This window comes from Podarcis erhardii, assembly GCF_964252035.2.
Source record: "Podarcis erhardii genome assembly, chromosome: 1".
In the NCBI taxonomy this organism is placed as follows: Eukaryota; Metazoa; Chordata; class Lepidosauria; order Squamata; family Lacertidae; genus Podarcis; species Podarcis erhardii.
The window spans coordinates 24,166,543-24,186,173 of record NC_138497.1 but is presented as its reverse complement, the minus strand read 5'-3'; the positions used below and the strand labels follow the sequence as shown (position 1 = coordinate 24,186,173).

Genomic DNA, 19,631 nt, shown 5'->3' with positions numbered 1-19,631 from the left:
GGTGTCAAAGAGATAAACAATTATATGACTTTCTGAAGGCAACCCTGTATGGGGAAGCTTTTAATGCTCTGATGTTTTGCTGGGTTTTTATACAGTGATACCTCGGGTTAAGTACCGTATTTTTCGCTCTATAAGACGCACCAGACCACAAGACGCACCTAGTTTTTGGAGGAGGAAAACAAGAAAAAAAATATTCTGAATCTCAGAAGCCAGAACAGCAAGAGGGATCGCTGCGCAGTGAAAGCAGCAATCCCTCTTGCTGTTCTGGCTTCTGTGATAGCGGCGCAGCCTGCATTCACTCCATAAGACGCACACACATTTCCCCTTACTTTTTAGGAGGGAAAAAGTGAGTCTTATAGAGCAAAAAATACGGTACTTAATTCGTTCCGGAGGTCCGTTCTTAACCTGAAACTGTTCTTAACCTGAAGCACCACTTTAGCTAATGGGGCCTCCTGCTGCTGCCGTACCGCCGGAGCCCAATTTCTGTTCTTATCCTGAAGCAAAGTTCTTAACCTGAAGCACTATTTCTGGGTTAGTGGAGTAACCTGAAGCGTATGTAACCTGAAGTGTATGTAACCCAAGGTACCACTGTATTATGTTGGAAGCTGCCCAGAATGGCTGGGCAACTCAGTCAGATGGGCTGTGTACAGGTAATAAGTTGTTGTTGTAAGAGCTACTGGTTCCTCATCATTGGTTGGCTTCCAGGTTTATCATGTTGTGAGTGCAAAACCGTGGTGGGGAGGCCACCTTGAGACCTTTGGAGGAAAGTTGGGCTGCAAATGGCAATAACGCATCAAGCAGAGACAGGCAGAAGGCAGAGTCTAGCGACCTTTAAAACTGGAGCGTGTCAGCCGCTGAACACAGCAATCTCCCGACTAACTAACTACTGCTTTTGTTACATCGTTAAATGAATCGCAGTCCTCCGACTCCAAGCTGCTGGGAGGCTGGAGGATCCCGGGACTTTACTGGGGGAGAGAAACATGGGCTTGAAGGCACCTGCTCCTGCAGCCTCTCTCGACTCAAAGACCCTCTCGGGCGTAACAGAGGCGCCACGCAGAAATCTCTCTCGGCCGAATCAGGACCGATCCAGAGACAAGCTGGTCCCCTCGGGGCTCTAGCAGCGCGGAGGCGGAGGCAGGATCCTGCAAACCTTGTTTTGCCCGCGAGGACCGCCTGCAAAGCAGGGAGGAGATCGCGCCTGGCTGGCCGCGAGTAGCACAGTCCTGCTTGCCTGAGCTTCCCAAGAAGAGCATCACATCTGGGCGTCTCCTTAGGAACATCCCCGCCAGGTGTGAAATGGCACAGGCAACCATCTTCTCCATCCATCCGCGCGGGACCACGGTCAGTCCCCGGAGTCTTTCCCTGCCGCTGCCTGAGTCCAAACCCGGCCAGAAAGGGGTCCGCTTCCTTCCCCAACCCCTCGCCTGCCCCTAGCGTTGCGCGCTCGGAAGAGCAAGGAGCTCGGCGTCCGACTTTTCAGGTGGAAGAGGTGGGAAGGCGCAAGGGGGCCGGGGCGAAGGTCCTTAGAGGAGTTGGCCGCAAGTTCAAGGTCTTGGGAAGGCTGAGCTCCGAGAGCGGCGTCGGAGGGCGGAGCTGCCCTTGCCTTAAACCTCGGCGCAGGTCGTGGGAGCTGCCTTAGAGGGCTGGAGAGGAACACAGGAGGAGGGGGAGAGGAAAAACCCGTCGTGGATTCAGGGTAAGACCGAATAAAAGATGCCGGGGCTGAAACCGTCCCTGATCTACGCTTGGGATAGGTCAGCGCGGGCTGTGTTGGCTCGCTGGAGAGAGAGAAATGCGCTCTGCACATGATCAGAGAAACATTCCCTTGTTCCTTTTGAATCACGTCGTGTTTGGCGAGGCTCTCTGCAGAAAGCAGGCTCCGACGCCGGGCGCACGACGACTCCCCAGAAAGCTGAACTTCGGGGCGGAGTTCGTGTTTTTCCAATCGCGAGTCGGGCCACGTGCTCTGTAGCTCGGAAAAAGAAACTGGCGGGTGGACCGCGACGAGAACTACTTCCCCGAGGTCTGAGGAGCGGAGGTTGGGACTGCAAGAGCCCTCGACTGCGAGCGGGCGGTACTACTCGGGAGCAAGCCTCCCACTCACCCACCCAGCCACCCGTCTCTGCCTCGGGTGACCATTGAACTCCATCCAAGGTAGGCTCGACGGACGGGACCCCTGCGATGCCCTCGTGGCCTTTCGCTTCGGCGCCCTGCTCTGCCACAGTCGCCTCGGGGAGTCCTGGGGCTCCGCTCGCCGTCGAGGATCGCGTGGTTGTCGCCGCCGCCGCCGCCGCCAGGCTCTGGGAACCGGCAGCCCGCCCGCCCGCCCGCCCGACGTGTTGCCCGCGGCGGATCGCGTGAGATGGGCCTCCGGGGGGCGCACCGGTAGGGCGCGCCGTCGGGCGGAGATGGGGTGCGGCGGGGCGTGCTGCTGCCCCGCGCCCGGCCTGTCCGCCTTCAACGAGGACAACGCCCGCTTCGCGCTCCTGGCCGTCCTGATCGTCTCGTACCTGCTGTGCGGCGCGGCCGTCTTCTCGGCCCTCGAGCGGCCCACGGAGCTGCGAGCGCAGGAGGAGTGGCTGGAGAGGCTGGAGAACTTCTCGCACAGGTTCAACCTGACGCCGGCCGAGCTGCAGGAGCTCCTGCGCGAGTACGAGGGCGCCTACGTGGCCGGCATCCGAATCAACAACACGCTGCCCCGGTGGGATTTCCCGGGGGCTTTTTATTTCGTGAGCACCGTGGTCTCCACCATAGGTAAGTGGGAGAAAGCCGCGGAGGGGAGCGCACGGTCGCGCCTCTTCTCTGCCTGCCTCTCCCTTTTCTCTTCCTCCATCGCCAAGAAGGGGCATCTCTCTCACGCCTTGCGAGCACTTTTCCAAATCGGAAAACACTGTCATGTACGAAGGGGGGGGGTGGCCGAGTAAAAAGCACATGTGCGTTTCACTGTTCAGTGTTGGAAGCTGTGATGGACTGGGTGTGCTCTGAAGAACATGCCTGTGTTATTGTCATATCTACATGGAGGATTTTGTGCTTAGAAAAGCATCTCACTTTCATCTCGCTAGGGCAAAGTCAGGCTCACTTTGGGAAGTCCAATGTTAATGCCTCTGCATTGGCAATGCAAGTCAATTTTCCAGTAACTCTTCCTTCCTTCCTTCCTTCCTTCCTTCCTTCCTTCTCTCTAGGCTCTGTCCACCTGCTGTATGTTTTGCTTTTTTATAATATTTCCGTGAAGTACCACCAAGCTCCTTTATTCCTTTATTAACTGTACCTTAGCAATGACTAGTTTGATCCGTTTTCATTGTTGGTTCTGGTTTTGTCTTTGTTCATGAACTTTAGTTCAGCTGCCCAGAGATGTGAAACCTGTGAAAAAGTTCGGTGTGTGTGTGTTGTTACATGAGAAATGGATTTGTTCAGATGTTTATAGCTACATTTTATTTTTGCATTATATTATTGAGACCATATATGAAGAGGCCCAGGATATAAATCCTCCAACATATATTTCCCATCCCAAGCATTTGAAAATATTTTTCCTTGACGAGCTATGTTATGATATAACAAGCTTTGACGTTAACTGAATTGACAAGTCTCTGTAATAATAGCATTTAGCGGATGAGATTGACTTTTAAAGTATCCCAGCTGTGCAGTTTTCTGCTTTAGACAGTGAGCTCCACAGGTTATTTCATGCACAGGACACATTTTCTTTCATAGCTTGGGTTAATTACAGTCTGGTGTGCGTAAGTGATGTCTTTGAGACATCCCACTTAGGCTGCTGGTGTATTGGGGCTACTTTTTACTCACGACACTGACAGCGCTTTTCCTTTTCCTGCATTTGAGGGGAGGTGTGAATGTAAAAACCTACTTAATGGCTGGATTCAGTATGGAAAGTGAATTATACAAACTCCTGTGGAAAAGCCCTGTAAATGGCTGTTGGCGACTTGCTATCTGGAGGGGTCCTGTTCAGAATTCTAGCCAGCCAGCCTTGCCCTTTTTCAGGATATTCCATTCTCCCCTCTGGAATCTACTAGCATTCAATATCCACTGAGCATGTTCAGTCCTCACTGAAATATCTCCCCTTTGTTTTCCTTCCTAAAAACGATTTATTTATAGCTTACTTCTGCAAACTTCTGGGTTTCCCTGAGCCAGCTGGTACTTCCCTCTTGTGAATGGATTGTGCCATTTTGGCTGTATAAGGATCTGCACTGGGAGAATGGACTCATGAATTTCATATAGTAGGGATGGGGAATGTGTGGCTGTTCTGGTGTCACTGAACTACTGCTCCCATCATCCCTGGCCATTGGTCCCATGCTAGCTGGTGCTGATGGGAGTCGTAAATAACAACATGGGGTGCTGCTGCTGCTGCTGCTGGGTTTCCCTATCCCTGTTTTGTATAAGATGGATAAACTGTTTCTGTTTTTTTTTTAAAATAATTTTTATTGGTTTTACAACATAAACAAAAAACAAATAAACATAACACGACTTCCCCAAACCTCCCCTTCACTGCATCCTTATTTTAAAATTTTTTAGCAATTCTTCATCCCTTTTTATATTTAATTCTCTTTAAAAATTTTTTTATAAATTTCAATTTTTATAGCTGTAATTCTTTGTATCCAATCCCTTGACATCTTAACATTCCGTAATTTTACAACAATTTTTAAGGTAAATTTTGAATTTTTTCCAGTCCTCTTCCACTGTCTCTCTCCTCTGGTCACGGATTCTGCCGGTCATCTCTGCCAGTCCCATAAATTCAGTCACCTTGGTCTGCCATTCTTCCAGAGTAGGTAGTTCTTTAGTCTTCCAATACTTCGCCAAAAGAATTCTTGCTGCTGTTGTTGCGTACATAAAAAACGTTCTATCTTTCTTTGGAACCGTTTGGCCTACCATGCCCAAGAGAAAAGCCTCTGGTTTCTTTACAAATGTCCACTTAAGGATTTTCTTAATTTCATTATAGATCATTTCCCAGTAGGCCTTAATCTTCGGGCAGGTCCACCAAAGGTGATAAAAAGTTCCTTCGCGTTCATTACACTTCCAACAATTATTGTTGGGCAAATGGTATATTTTTGCAAGCTTAACTGGGGTCATGTACCACCTATAGATCATTTTCATTATATTCTCTTTCAAGGCACTACATGCCGTAAATTTAATGCCTGTGGTCCATAACTGCTCCCAGTCAGCAAACATGATATCATGACCAATATCTTGTGCCCATTTAATCATGGCTGATTTAACCGTTTCATCCTGTGTGTTCCATTTTAGCAGCAGATTGTACATTCTAGACAAATTCTTAGTATTGGGTTCTAGCAATTCTGTTTCTAACTTTAACCTCTCCTTCTGAAAACCTAATTTTCTGTCCTGCTTAAAGGTTTCATTGATCTGGTAATAATGTAACCAGTCTCGGACTTTAGGTTTCAATTTCTCAAAACTCTGTAACTTTAGCTTTTCACCATCATATTCTATAATTTCACAATATTTTGGCCAATCTGTGTCCATGTTCAATCTTTTTACCGCCTTGGCTTCCATTGGTGACAACCACCTGGGTGTTTTACTTTCAAGCAAATCTTTATATCGATTCCATACATTGTACAATGCTTTCCTAACAATATGGTTTTTAAAATTTCTATGTACCTTTACCTTGTCATACCATAAATATGCATGCCAACCAAAGTTATTATCATAACCTTCCAAATCCAGAATGTCTGTATTCTCAAGAAGTAGCCATGATTTCAGCCAGCAAAAAGCTGCTGCTTCATAGTAAAGTTTTAAGTCCGGCAGGGCAAAGCCCCCTCTATCCTTTGCATCAGTCAGAATCTTAAATTTTATTCTGGGTTTTTTGCCCTGCCAGATAAATTTAGATATGTCTTTCTGCCACTTCTTGAAGCAATCCATCTTATCTAGAATTTGCAATGTTTGGAACAAAAACAACAATCTCGGCAATACATTCATCTTAATAACAGCAATTCGGCCTAACAAGGAAAGTCTCAATCTTGACCATGTATCAAAGTCTTTCTTCACTTCAGCCCAACATTTCTCATAATTATCTTTAAATAAGTTCACATTCTTAGATGTTAAGTTCACCCCCAGATATTTTACCTTTTTAGCAATTTCCAAACCAGTTTCTCTTTGAAAACTGTCTTTTTCCCCCACCGTGAGATTTTTTTCCAGCACCTTTGTCTTATGTTTATTTAATTTAAAACCTGCTACTTGACCAAATATTTCAATAAGTTCCAAAACTCTTTTTGTACTGGCTTCTGGCTGTTGTAATGTCAAAACTAGATCATCTGCAAATGCTCTTAACTTATAATGTTTAGTTCCGACCTGTATACCTTTAACCAGCTGGTCCCTTCTAATCATGTTTAGGAGAACCTCCAGTACCGATATAAACAATAGAGGGGAAATTGGGCATCCCTGTCGTGTCCCTTTCTCTATTGGGATTTCATCCATAACCATACCATTTACAATTAGTTTAGCCTTTTGCTCAGAGTAAATTGCACTTATACCATTTTCAAAGTTCTTGCCTACCCCCATCCCTTGGAGATTCCTCTTCATGAAGCTCCAACAAATATTGTCAAAGGCTTTCTCTGCGTCCACAAAAATCAAGACAGCTTTTCTATTTATGTCAGTTTCCAAAAGTTCTAAAATATCTATAATGTTCCTCACATTGTCTGACAATTGCCTGCCTGGTAGAAAGCCTGTTTGGTCCATGTGAATCTCCTCTAACAAAACTTTTTTAAATCTTTTTGCTAAAATGTCTGCAAAAATTTTATAATCCACATTCAAAAGTGATATAGGGCGGTAATTCTTAACTTGATATTTCTCAGTTTCTGTCTTTGGTATAAGTGAGATAAATGCTTCCTTCCACGATTCGGGAGCCTTTTTCCCCTCGAGAATTTGGTTACAGACTTCTTTCAATGGTTGTATTAGCCAGTCCTTCAGTACTTTATAGTATCTCGCGGTTAATCCATCTGGTCCTGGTGATTTTCCCAGTTGCATATCCTGGATGGCACTCTCTATTTCTTGATCTGTGATTTTCTCATTTAAACTCCTTCTATTATTTTCAGAAATTTTTTTTAAGCCATATTTTCCAATAAATTGTTCTATCTCTTGTTCATTCTTTGGCCCTTGTTTATACAATTTCTTGAAGAAACTTTGAAAGCAATTACTTATCTCATTTGGTTTATTTATAAACTTCCCATCTACTTCGAGTGATGTCACCATATTCAGCTTTTGTCTCTTTTTCAATTGCCAAGACAGTAGCTTCCCACATTTATCTGCCGACTCAAAAGTCTTTTGCCTCATTTGTTTAATTTTCCATTCTATTTCCTGATTCATCAGTTCCATATATTGTGTTTGATAAAATTTTATTTCTCTTAAAATCTCATGAGATTTAGGCTTAGATCTCAGTTTCTTCTCCCCTTCTTTTATTAGGTTCCAGATTTTCTCTTTCCTCTCATTCTGTTTTTTCCTCTTTATTGAATTCTGTTGTATTAGGAAGCCACGCATCACGGCTTTGCTTGCGTCCCAAATTACTCTTTTTTCGGTATCTGATCTCAAGTTAATCTCGAAGTAGTCTTTAAGTGTTTTTTGGGCCTTTTTACAAATTTCCTCATCTCCAAAAAGAGTGTCATTCATTCTCCATCTAAAGGTTCCAGCTGTTGTCAGTTTCATTTCCATCTTCACAGCATTGTGGTCAGAACAGGTTTTTGGGCAGATTTCTATTTTTTTAACCTTTGATGCCAGATTACTAGAAGTCCATATTTGGTCAATTCTGGTCCATGTCATTTTTGCTTCAGAGAAAAAGGTCCCCTCCCTCTCCAGAGGGTTCCTAGTTCTCCAAATATCAATCAAGTCCATAGTGTCAGTCAGTTCAAAGAATGTCTTTGGTAGTCTTCCATCATTAGATATTACTTGTCTTTGGGCCTTATCCATATTTGTGGATACGACTCCATTCATATCGCCCATCATTATGATTTTAAAATCCAAAAAGTCCATTAAAGTCTCATGCAACTTCTTGAAAAATTCAGCCTTCCCCTCATTTGGTGCATAAACTCCAACAATCAAAATCTTTTCTCCATGAGTTTGAATTTCCACTGCTAGGTATCTTCCTTGGTCATCCTTAAAGATCATTTTTGGGTCAAATTTTTCTTTAACATAGATCACAACTCCTCTTTTCTTGACTTTATCTGATGAAATGAATTCTAGTCCTAGTCTCTTATTTATTAAAAGTTTTCTATGTGTCCTAGCAATGTGGGTTTCTTGTAGACAGATTACATCTAAGTGTTCTTTCTTTAATAGATGAAATACTTGGCCCCTTTTTCGGGGATGGTTTAGACCATTACAATTCCAGCTAAGGAGTTGCAGAGACATTTTTGTTACTGGGTAGCTCTTCCACCGACTGCACCAAGTTGTTGTTCCTCCTCGGTCGGTGCTTGGTTCAATCCAAATGATAGATTTGAAATGTCCGGTATTTCCCTCTCACTAACAGTTCCTTTCTGCAGGTCCTCTTGGTTTCTTTCCAGAAAAAATTCTTTATCCTGGTTTGTTTTTATTTTAATTTTCTTCCCTTTGAAATTAAAGGACAGCCCTTGTGGGAATTCCCACCTAAATGGGATATTGTTCTGTTTGAGTAGATCAACTAATTCTTTGAATTGAGTTCTAACCTCCAAAAAATATTTAGGAATATCCTTGAAAATCTGAATCTGAGAATTTTTAATAACTAAGGCCTTCTGGAAATGTAGGTTCAATATTTTGTCTCTTTGTTCCTTTGATCTCAGGGTAATTAAACAATCTCTTGGCTTCTTCCCTTGCTTCCTGCCAATCCGAAAGGCTGAGGTTATTACAAATTCATCTTCTTCTCCATCTAGCTCATCATTCCAAAAATCTTGAAATTTATCTGTGAGGAATTCCCCAAGCTTGTCCTCTTCCTCTTCTGGTACCAATCTTAGTTTCAAGTTCTTGCTTTTCCTTTCCAATTCCAATAGGGCTAAAGCTGCATCATGTTCGTGTACTTTTTTTACAATAGGCGCAAACTTTCCTTTGGTTTCTTCGGCAGTGGTCCTGGCGCTCTCGGCTATTCTCCTTGTTTCCGTAGACTCTTGAATCAAACGGTTTATAGAATCTGTGTTAGATGAAATTGTTGTTGTGTTCAAGTCTAGTCTTGTTGTCAACTCCGTCAGTTTCTTAGAGTTCTCTGTAGATTGTTTAGTAAGTTCTGCAGATTGCTTGGTGAGTACTTCTAAGGACTGATTTATTCTGAGCAGAGCCTGTGTCATTGAATCCATTGATGCTGCTGTTATTTTCTCTTGTGCAGCTGCCGCTCCTGATAGAGAGCCTCTTTTTTGAGCTTGTTTTTGAGCCTGCTTTGTTTTACTTCTTGTTGAAATCTCTTCTGGCGGATTGCTCATAACTCAAGGTCATTCACACAGGAAAGTTGCAAGTGGAAAGTCCCGCTGGATACACCGTAGTGCAGCTAAAGCCCTCTAGAGGGGGAAATTGTGTCCATCCAAAGGCACCCGCTACAAATAAACAGAAAGTCCAAAGGCGGAAGTCCCACCAAAAGTCTCTAATTTGTAACACTTTACTACTAAAACTGTAATCCACCAAAGTCCCGTTAATATGTTTCGAATAAGTCTTATTTTGTAGCCGCTGTCTTTTGACAGCTCGCTTGACAGTTCCTTTTCTAGGCTATCGCTACTCCGGCAGCCTGACCAGAAGTGTCGGCAGCAGAAGTTTTCCCGTTCCTTACACTTTCTTTCTTTTACAGGTTAGATTAATTCTGTTTCCTCCCCCCTTTCCCCTGCTCTACAGGGGGGAGATCCTTTCGATGTCTGGTCTGATGAAGTTTAAAATAACTTTTCCTTTTAAGCACAGCTCAGTCTTTTCATTGCTCCGTTAATCGTGCAGATCCGGGAGGCTGACTTCCTTAATTTTGCCTTTCCCGTTTTCAGCCAAATCTTCTAAATTTTAAAGTCCCATTTTAATTTTCCGTTCTTACTCACGGATATTGTTGTTGCCAATCGTTAATTTCAGAAAGGAATCGGCGCTCTCCGTCAATGGCGACGCGGCTTCACTCCGTAAGCTGGGTAGCGATCCTCAGCACCGCGCTCACCCTGATGCCGCTCCGGAGCCTTTAAAAAGGCTCTTTCACGATGCCGGGGGGGCGCAAAGGTGCCCACCGAATCTCCTTGCTCACAGGCTTCAGCGCCTGTGATTTTAGGGGTCCCCCGCTTGCCGTAGCGGGTAAGACCCGAACTTACGGAGCAGTCCTGCCTCGGAGCTCGAGGCTAGGACCGCCATTAAACGCTGGCGCCGACCGGAAGTCCCCGGATAAACTGTTTCTGACAGCATGCCACTGAACACCAATTGCTACAGCAGGGAGAGGCTGCTTGCGTTCAAGTTCTGCATGTAAGTCCCTAAGAAGCATCTTAGGTTGGACCTTTGATCCTGCAGGAATCTAAGAAACTGCTTTATACCATGTTAGACCATTGGGCAGAGGTGTACCTAGGGGTTGGCGAAACCAGCCCCCACCGGGGGTGTAGGCCTGAGGCGGGGTGCAGCAATCACCTATCAGGCATTGGGAGTCCTCCCAAGACACCTGGAGCTCCTTCTCCCTCAGCTCAGGGAATCCACCAGGATCTCCAGCAGAAAAAGCTGCTGGAGGGGTCAACGGGACTCACTGGAGTGACTTCTAGGCAGGGAGCACGTTCCTCCTATCCAGGCAACCTTGCCTGCTTCTTTCTTTCAGCGGGCAGGAGGGATGCCAGTATAGCTCTTTGCCAAGGGCACAAGGGACCCTGAGTATGCCTCTGCCATTGGGCCATCTAGCTTATAACTGGGGATACTGACTTGCAGAGGCTCTCCTGGGTATCAGCCAGAGGGCATTTCTAGCTCTTGAGAGCCAGTGTGGTGTAGTGGTTAAGAGTGGTAGTCTTGTAATCTAGTGAACCAGGTTCGCTTCCCCCCTCCTCCACTTGATGCTGCTGGGTGACCTTGGGCCAGTCACACTTCTCTGAAGTCTCTCAGCCCCACTCACCTCACAGAGTGTTTGTTGTGGGGGAGGAAGGGAAAGGAGAATGTGAGCCGCTTTGAGACTCCTTTGGGTAGTGATAAAGCGGGATATCAAATTCAAACTCTTCTTCTCCACCTAGAGATGCCTGGGATTGAATTTTGAAACCTTTTCTGTGCAAAGTGTTTGCTCTACCACTGAGCTGCAGCCCTTCTTATGTTCCTAAATGGTGCTGCTATTCAGCTTCACCCATGCAAGAGATGTTGACCAGTGCTTGTAAGGACTCATCAACACTCATTTCCCACCATGCTTTTCCGGTTTTTATCAGGGTTCTCTTTACACCCACCCACACCCGGCTACTTTCCTCGTGGAAACCAGCTCTTTAACGCTCTTGGCAATCCTCAGAAACCCGAATTATCGTTTGCTCCAATTCAGCATTAGAGAGTGCATTTTCCTGGGGAAAACGGGGGGCGGAGGACTAGGAAACGGGGGGACTAGGAAACACAGGTCTGAGCGTGGAAAGCATGGGCAGAAGCCTAGTGTGGATGAGCCTTTCGTGTCATTCATGGAAATGAACATCAAGAGATGATGTGTCAGTGTAGACAGGACAGCTTCTCGGGAGGTCTGCAGGTGCCACATCTGAGGTTCAAATAAGAAAACCTGAAGCTTTACTGGTTTTCCAATTGGCAACCAACACACATTCCATCACAAACCTTCTGAGTTTTTGCAGTGAAGGCTAAGCCAGCTTCTTACTCTTCACCCCTTCAGCAATGACTTACACCTTCTTCTGCTGCTTCCAGTGGCTGTTGCTCCCAGTTATCTTAGGGTCTGTTGTGCTATCACAAGCAACTTACACAGTCAAGTGATGGTCCCCAGGGCTGGTAGCAAAGTCATGAACTGGCCCACTCCACAGTTGTTGTTGTTGTTTAAATAGACTATTTCTGCTCTAGAAAACAATTGCAAAATTTGCATTTGCTGCAAAACAAAGAAGACAGCAAGCACACTTACATAAGGTTTTTGGTTTTTTTAATGCCATGCAGGGACTAATGTATTTGTAATTTGAGACATTTCAATGAAATTGGCCACCAGGCGCCTCATTTCCTGTGTAGAATAGTCATCAGTGAATGATGGCATCTGTAGAACACTGCTTTGCAGGGATTCAAACTTAATGCTGAGCCTCTGTGGGTTGCTTTTGATTATTTGGAATACTTTTTTTGAAGCTGGGTGCTGGGTAGAAATCTCTTTTATGTGGGCTGAGGTATACGTTACATACACATCTGAACCAGGGGACTGGTTTAATCTTTTACTCCAAACCACAAAGTGAGATGCAGATGAGATTTTATAAAGCATGGCTTACTAAGGGGACGCAAGTGGTGCTGTGGTCTAAACCACTGAGCCTCTTGGTTGGCTTGCTGATTGGAAGGTCGGTGAGCTCCTGTTGCTTTGTCCCAGCTTCTGCCAACCTAGCAGTTCGAAAGCACACCAGCGCAAGTAAATAAATAGGTACTGCTGTGGTGTGAAGGTAAATGGTTTTTCAGTGCGTTCTGGCATTTGTTACAGTGTCCCGTTGCACCAGTAGCAGTTTAGTTATGTTGGCCCCATGATTCAGAAAGCTGTCTGCGGGCAAACGCCAGCTCCCTCGGCCTGAAAAGTGAGATGAGCACCACACCCCATAGTTGCCTTTGACTGGTCTTAACAGTCCAGGGGTCCTTTACCTTTACCTTTTTTTACCTGCTATGCCCAAACCAGCCCACTTAATAAGACTACACCATTTAAGTGATTAATAAACCTCTCCTTAAAATTTTAAATTAGTTACAAGTCATGGTCTTTAGGCGCATGGTATAGCAATCTTACCTGAAGCTAAATGGGGCCGATATGGATTTATTTGATTTAACATTTGTATTCTGCTTTTCCAACAACAAATGTTGAGCTCACAGTAATCATTGTAGCTTTGAAAACACTATAATATCAAACAAATAAGTAAAGCAAACACAACAAATTCATCAAAACAATTAATACAACTGAATGCCTGGATAGGAGACCTTCAGGGAAGCTGATACATGTTGGTTTGAGTTCCCTGGAAGAAAACGGAATATAAATCAAATTGTTCAACCACTTAATGAGAAGTGGTCCCAACAAAATCAATCAAAATACTCTAGAACAGCCTTCCCCATACTGCTGTTTTCAAGATGTTTGGACTGCAACACCTGACACCAGAGGTGTAGCTAGCCACTCAGGTGCCCGGTGTGGCACACAGCACGCCCTGCAGCCGGGGGCGGGGCGAGCCGCCCATGGGGGCGCGGCAAGCTGGTCATGGGGGCGGGGTGAGCAAAGGCAGGGCACACTGCATGGAGCCTCTCTGCAACCTTCCCCATAGCTGTAGGGCAGATGAGGCAGTGGGCAGACTCAAGCCCCGCGCTGCTCAAAAAAGCAACGTGGAGCTTGCAAGCAGCCGGCCGCCGCCTCCCCCTCAGGAGAGACGTGTGGCTCTGGCACTCTGCAGGCCCCGCGGTGTGACGCCCAGTACCCCCTGCCTCTCCTAGCTACCAGTGGTGTAGGAAGGGGGTGTGGGGGTTATTTTTTCAAAAAAAGTGTCGTGAGCCCAGTTTGGTTTTTTTTTATTAAAAAAAAAACGCACACCGCTTCCTACGCCACTGCCTGTCACCCTTTGCGATTGGCCATGCTGGCTGGGGGTGATGGAAGTTGGCGTCCAAAAGTTCTGGAGGAGACACCAGTTTGGGGAATTCTGCTGTAGTACAAATAAGTGTCCCTCATTCCAGTCCTAAATAGGCATAAGTAGGATTTCTTAGGTATGGTTTGCCTTCAGTCTACCACACACTCATGAATCTAAAGCTTGCTTGTTTTTTCTGCCTTTGAACTGATCTTTCTCGGGAATGGCTTACTCACTGGCTTATTTGTAGCGATACGCAGCTATGAGCTGAAAATCAGTAGTGCTGAAGATCTTCAAGAGAGAAATGGACTCTATGTTCCCAGTAATAAGTAGTTTTTCAGGAACAGGCTTTCTTAAGACACATTTCTATTAATAATAAAACTCCTTCGTCACTAATACACCTTGATATATGAGGAGGCCATGGCCTCTGGCTGCTTCACAGTTTGTTTAATTGATAATAGATGAAACAAAGTCATAGATTTGTCAGAATATCCACCTGAAAACCACTGAGATGCTACTGCTACGTTTCCAATTAGCCAAGCCCCAAACTGGACTCTCATCATCACCTCATTATGGGCAAGAGTAATTAATTATTATGAAACGTAACTCTTTTAACGACAAATGCAAGAAATTGTGATAATGAAAACTATCCTCCGTAGTTTATCTAAGTTGGTAAGAACATAAGGAGACATCCTGCTCCCCACAATGACCAACCAGTTGCCCATGGAAAGCTCATGAACACAACATTTGCCAGCAACCAGTATTCAGAGACATGCTGCCTCTGACATTTACTTTCCACCTTTCCCAATGAGACAAGAACATAAGAATAGGGTGCTGGTCCCGTGGGTTACCCAAGAGGCGAGGTCCAAGTCCAGTCCGTGGTCAAAGGTGCAACGTGGAGGCAGTCCGTAGTAGCTGAAGCTGGGTGCAGGGCAGGGAGCCAGGGCGGGTCAGGAGCTCTGGCAGAAAAGCAGCCAGGGTTCTGGCAGGAACTAGCAACCAACAATGTTGCTCCCGCAACTTGGGACTGGGGCTGGCTGGCTTCTATATGCCCCGAGGCATAGGGCGGCCCCGATCCTTTGGTGACTCGCCTCTCCTGTCCTGGAGGCGAGCACTCCTCCTGCGGGAACTTAGTTCCCTCCGCCTCTCTGCCCTGAGCCTCTGTAACTCAGGAAAGACTGGAGGGTTACTGGACCCAGAGGCAACCTCAGCTTCCCCTGACGGGGCTGAGAGTGGAGCACCTGCAGGCAATGGGTCCTCCATCACCTCAGGAGCCAGAGCAGACTCAGCTGGTGCCTGCACCTGAGGATCCAGCACAGGTGAGGACCCTTCAGGCTCATGCCCCAGCCCCGGCTCAGCTGGTTCTGGAGGCAGGGATTCCTGTGCAGGCTGGGATCCCTCAGGTTCAGCATCTGAGTCCGAATCGCAGGCCATCACAAATAGTACTGCTGGATCAGATCAAAGGCCCATCTAGTCCAGCATTCTGTTCTCACAGGGGCCAATGAGATGCCCATGGTAAGACCACAAGCAATTCACAGCCACTGGAGCTCAGAAGCAAATCACCTTTGATACTGAAGACAGCACACAGCCATCATGACTGCTGTTATTGTTGTTATTTATTAATCACCTTCTGCATATGTCTCAAAGTGATATAGAGAAAACAGTTACAAAATAGCTCAAAAAATAACAGAAGCTGAGGTTAAGAACAATATAAAACAAGACATCAGCGGCAGATTCATTTAACTAGGAAAACCATTGAAGGCCACATTCCCCATGAATTTTTTTTCTGCTGTTTTAAGACAAATGTTAAATGAATAGGGCAAAACAGCTGCAAAACCAAGCCTATCTTTGTATGTGTGTATAGTATTAATGCAGTGGTGCCGAATTGCACCCAACATTGCCGGGGGGGGGGGTGTCCATCGTGCATCATTCTAAATTAAAATACCTTACATTCTATTTATTTTAGTAGCAGAAATTTACACATGTACCTATTTTGCATGGGTCTTTTGTCTGGATTATGGTCCAATTATGCTCCCTAGAATAAAGTTCTCTTTTCCTGTCAGATGCCCAAACTAACTTTTTGAACCTGTTGCCTCCCACACATCTGCTTCTGTTTCTATTAACTAACTGTGCGCTTCCGATTTGAAAATACTGGAATAAAGGTCTCCGAAAATATATCTGATGGCAAATTTCCACAAGTTTTTCCTCTTGATGTCAAAATGTGTTTCCATGGCTTATCTAACTAGAACAGGAACAAAGGGGAACCACTTCCATTTGCTTTGCACTGTTTAGAAAGATAACAAATTATGATGGGGAATGTACAGTTTATGCTGATATTATCTACCCATTCTATTCTCAGTTGGTAAGACCCTGTAGGCAATATAATTCTTAAGTCTTCCTGTCAACTTGCAAAAGTAGTTTAACTCTGTGTAAAGCAGACGGGGACCAGGGCTTCTGAAAACTATAAATATGCATCTGAAATAAATTGTGCAGAAGTCTTGTCTTCTTCAAGTGGCATTCTTTGCTCATGAAAGCCACACATATATAGAGGACTGCAACGATACCCACCTGGGCTCACAAGCAAAGTTGAATCCTCAATTTGAAAGAGCCGTGTGACACAAAGGCCCAAGAACCTTTTATCAACAGACTAATGGAGTTAGGCGTTTGTTCTTTCTGCCAGTCTGCATTGCTCTATGTGGGTGAATGACAAAAAATATTTGGACAAAGCTGCTCTTCTCGAATCCCATCATCTATGAACAGTGTGCTAAATCATCCTTCAGCAACCTGGTGCCCTCAAATACTGCTTTGGGGGTATTAGCCTGGGCAAATTGGTAGGTGGGATGTGTTTTATATTTTTCTTCTGAGCCATAGAAGTCTATTTTTGATGCATTTCCCCCTTAGCCAGGCTCAGAGGCTGTAAATACAGTGGTAGCTCAGGTTACATACGCTTCAGGTTACATACACTTCAGGTTACAGACTCCGCTAACCCAGAAATAGTGCTTCAGGTTAAGAACTTTGCTTCAGGATGAGAACAGAAATCGTGCTCCAGCGGCACAGCAGCAGCGGGAGGCCCCATTAGCTAAAGTGGTGCTTCAGGTTAAGAACAGTTTCAGGTTAAGAACGGACCTCTGGAACGAATTAAGTACTTAACCTGAGGTACCACTGTAAATCACATTGGGAGAGGTGGCAAGGTAATATGGGGGCTGTTTGTAGCTTGGTAGCAAGGATTGAAAGCCTTTTTGGGGTGGGGCAGCTAACCTTCCAGTGTTGAGTGTGGTCATCCACATTCTACACATGAAGGTTTGTGCATACACCACAAACACGAGGTTTATTCTAAGCTCCCCTCCATCCCATGCGCAAGCAGCCAGCACACTCCCCACCCCTCACCCTTTTGTAGTGTCCTGCTGTATGCTAGAATAAGCCCTGCATACAAGACATAGGTAAAGGTAAAGGGACCCCTGACTGTTAACTCCAGTCACGGACGACTCTGGGGTTGCGGCGCTCATCTCATTTTACTGGCCGAGGGAGCCAGTGTTTGTCCGCAGACAAGCATGACTAAGCTGCTTCTGGCGAACCAGAGCAGCGCACGGAAACACTGTTTACCTTCCCGCTGGAGTGGTAACTATTTATCTACTTGCACTTTGACGTGCTTTTGAACTTCTAGGTTGGCAGGAGCAGGGACTGAGCAACGGGAGCTCACCCTGTCGCGGGGATTCAAACCGTCAACCTTCTGATCGACAAGCCCAGAAAGGTTGAAACAGGTTGGCAGCCACTAGGGAAAGCTTGGCGAGCCATATCAGGCCTGCAGGCCAGTGGTTTTCTCATTGTCAGTGGCATGCGGTGAATTTTTTCACGGGAACTGTTAGGGCCAGAGGTGCTAGCTTGCAAGGGCTGTGGTGGGTCAGGTTGATGTTATGCATGTGATGTCCTGACGTCATGCACACGAGCTTCATGTCTCCCTCCCTAAGCTGGGCAGAAGCTTCCCGGGCTTTGTGAAGGAGGTGCCAGGGCTCTGACAGGATGCCGGAGCCCTCCTGCCTCCATCCAAAAGCCGGGTGGGGCAGGCTTTGGGAAGATGGCAGGACAGATCTTGGACCCATTGGAGCCTCACACCTCCCTCCCTAAGCCGGGCAGAAGCTTCCCGGGCTGTGTGAAGGAGGCGCCAGGGGAACATTTAGAGGTCAAACCTAGTCCAGGGGTCAGCAACCTTTTTCAGTTGTGGGCCGGTCCACCGCCCCTCAGACCTTGTGGGGGGCTGGACTATTTTTTTGGGGGGGGGGATGAACGAATTCCTATAAATAACCCACAAATAACCCAGAGATGCATTTTAAATAAAAGCACACATTCTACTCATGTAAAAACACGCTGATTCCCAGACCATCCGTGGGCTGGATTGAGAAGGCGATTGGGCCGCATCTGGGCCCCGGGCCTTAGTTTGCATACCCCTGTCTTAGTCCAATGACCACACACCACTGCTCATTGTGTTACGTTGGGCAAACTGCTCATTGTGTTACGTTGTGGTGTAGTGGTTAAGAGCAGAAGTCTTGTAATCTGGGGAACACTGCTCATTGTGTTACGTTGTGGTGTAGTGGTTAAGAGCAGAAGTCTTGTAATCTGGGGAACACTGCTCATTGTGTTACGTTGTGGTGTAGTGGTTAAGAGCAGAAGTCTTGTAATCTGGGGAACACTGCTCATTGTGTTACGTTGTGGTGTAGTGGTTAACTGCTCATTGTGTTACGTTGTGGTGTAGTGGTTAAGAGCAGAAGTCTTGTAATCTGGGGAACCGGGTTCGTGTCTCGGCTCCTCCACATGCAGCTGCTGGGTGACCTTGGGCCAGTCACACTTCTCTGAAGTCTCTCAGCCCCACTCACCTCACAGAGTGTTTGTTGTGGGGGAGGAAGGGAAAGGAGATTGTGAGCCGCTTTGAGACTCCTGAAGGGGAGTGAAAGGCGGGATATCAAATCCAAACTCTTCTTCTTCTTCTTCAAATTCATGTGTTCTGGGGGGGGGGGATCTAATATGAGTATGAACTGTGTAGACCAGGGGTGGAGGACCTCCAAGCCTCTCTAGCTGGCTCTGATAATTCTCCTCAGGCTGCTCACCTTCTTCTGACACCACACTTCTCACTGGCTCTGCTTTGCGCCCTGTTTTTGCCTTGCTGGAGTGCATCCTTGAGCTCTGATCATTTCTCTTGTTCTCCTAGGTGGAACAGAGAGGCGTGTGCGCAGAAACCAGCCTTCTGTAAATTTGTCCATTTTGTTGTTCTGCTTGTGCTTTGTTTTATTAATTCCCAGCTCATCTCAAACACCGCTCCTCCCCCTCCCCTCCCCCAGGAAAAGTTTTTTTCCACAAATAAGTAAGGCATTTAGAATTGTTCCCCGATTCAGCACACAGCCATCTTTTGTCTTATGTATCTTTCTCAGGCTCTTCTTACCAAGTTACGTTTCCCAGGCTTGGACTGTGAAATTTGTAACATTGCAGAACATGTGAAGGCCACTTGCTTGATTAATAATAAAATTAAAATGGTGCTTATTTTAAAGAAAAGAAACAAAAATGTTTCTCTGTCCCACTAGTGGACCTCCTCTCCCTCCCACACCCAGTTATGCTGGCATCTTGTTAGTCAATGGCCAACAGGGGAACCAAAAAAGCTAAAGAGATATTCAAGATGGCTCCTTGATGAAGCATGACTCTGGTTGGAAAGACTTATTTAAAAATAAAGTTTTGATGAACTTGTTTAAGCTTAAAGATAAGACAGTGTATTTTATTCTTGTATATGTGCGTGGTTGCCTTTTAATTTCATTATTTATCCTCTGAGCTTTTAGGGTTGGACAGGCTCTGTATTAAAGAACACAATAAAAGTTAGCTATTTCCTAGTCATTGCCATTTGCATTTTCATGCTGCTGTTAGAGTTGCTTTTTAACTATCCAGATCCATCCTAATCACAATGGTTCCTAGTCTATT

General features: G+C 45.8%; 1 protein-coding gene and 1 long non-coding RNA gene across 2 annotated transcripts in view; both read left to right on the top strand.

Annotated features, from left to right (window-relative positions):
- The window catches only part of LOC309344993, a 165,213-nt gene that overhangs the window by 98,080 nt on the left and 47,502 nt on the right, over positions 1-19,631 (top strand). The window lies entirely within an intron of this gene.
- KCNK13 (potassium two pore domain channel subfamily K member 13) overlaps positions 1,524-19,631 on the top strand; it is a 64,462-nt gene continuing 46,354 nt past the window's right edge. Inside the window, exon 1 of the mRNA XM_081864025.1 lies at positions 1,524-2,754. Coding sequence (XP_081720151.1) covers positions 2,409-2,754 — 346 coding nt within the window. The 5' untranslated portion in view covers positions 1,524-2,408. The remainder of the gene's footprint in view (positions 2,755-19,631) is intronic.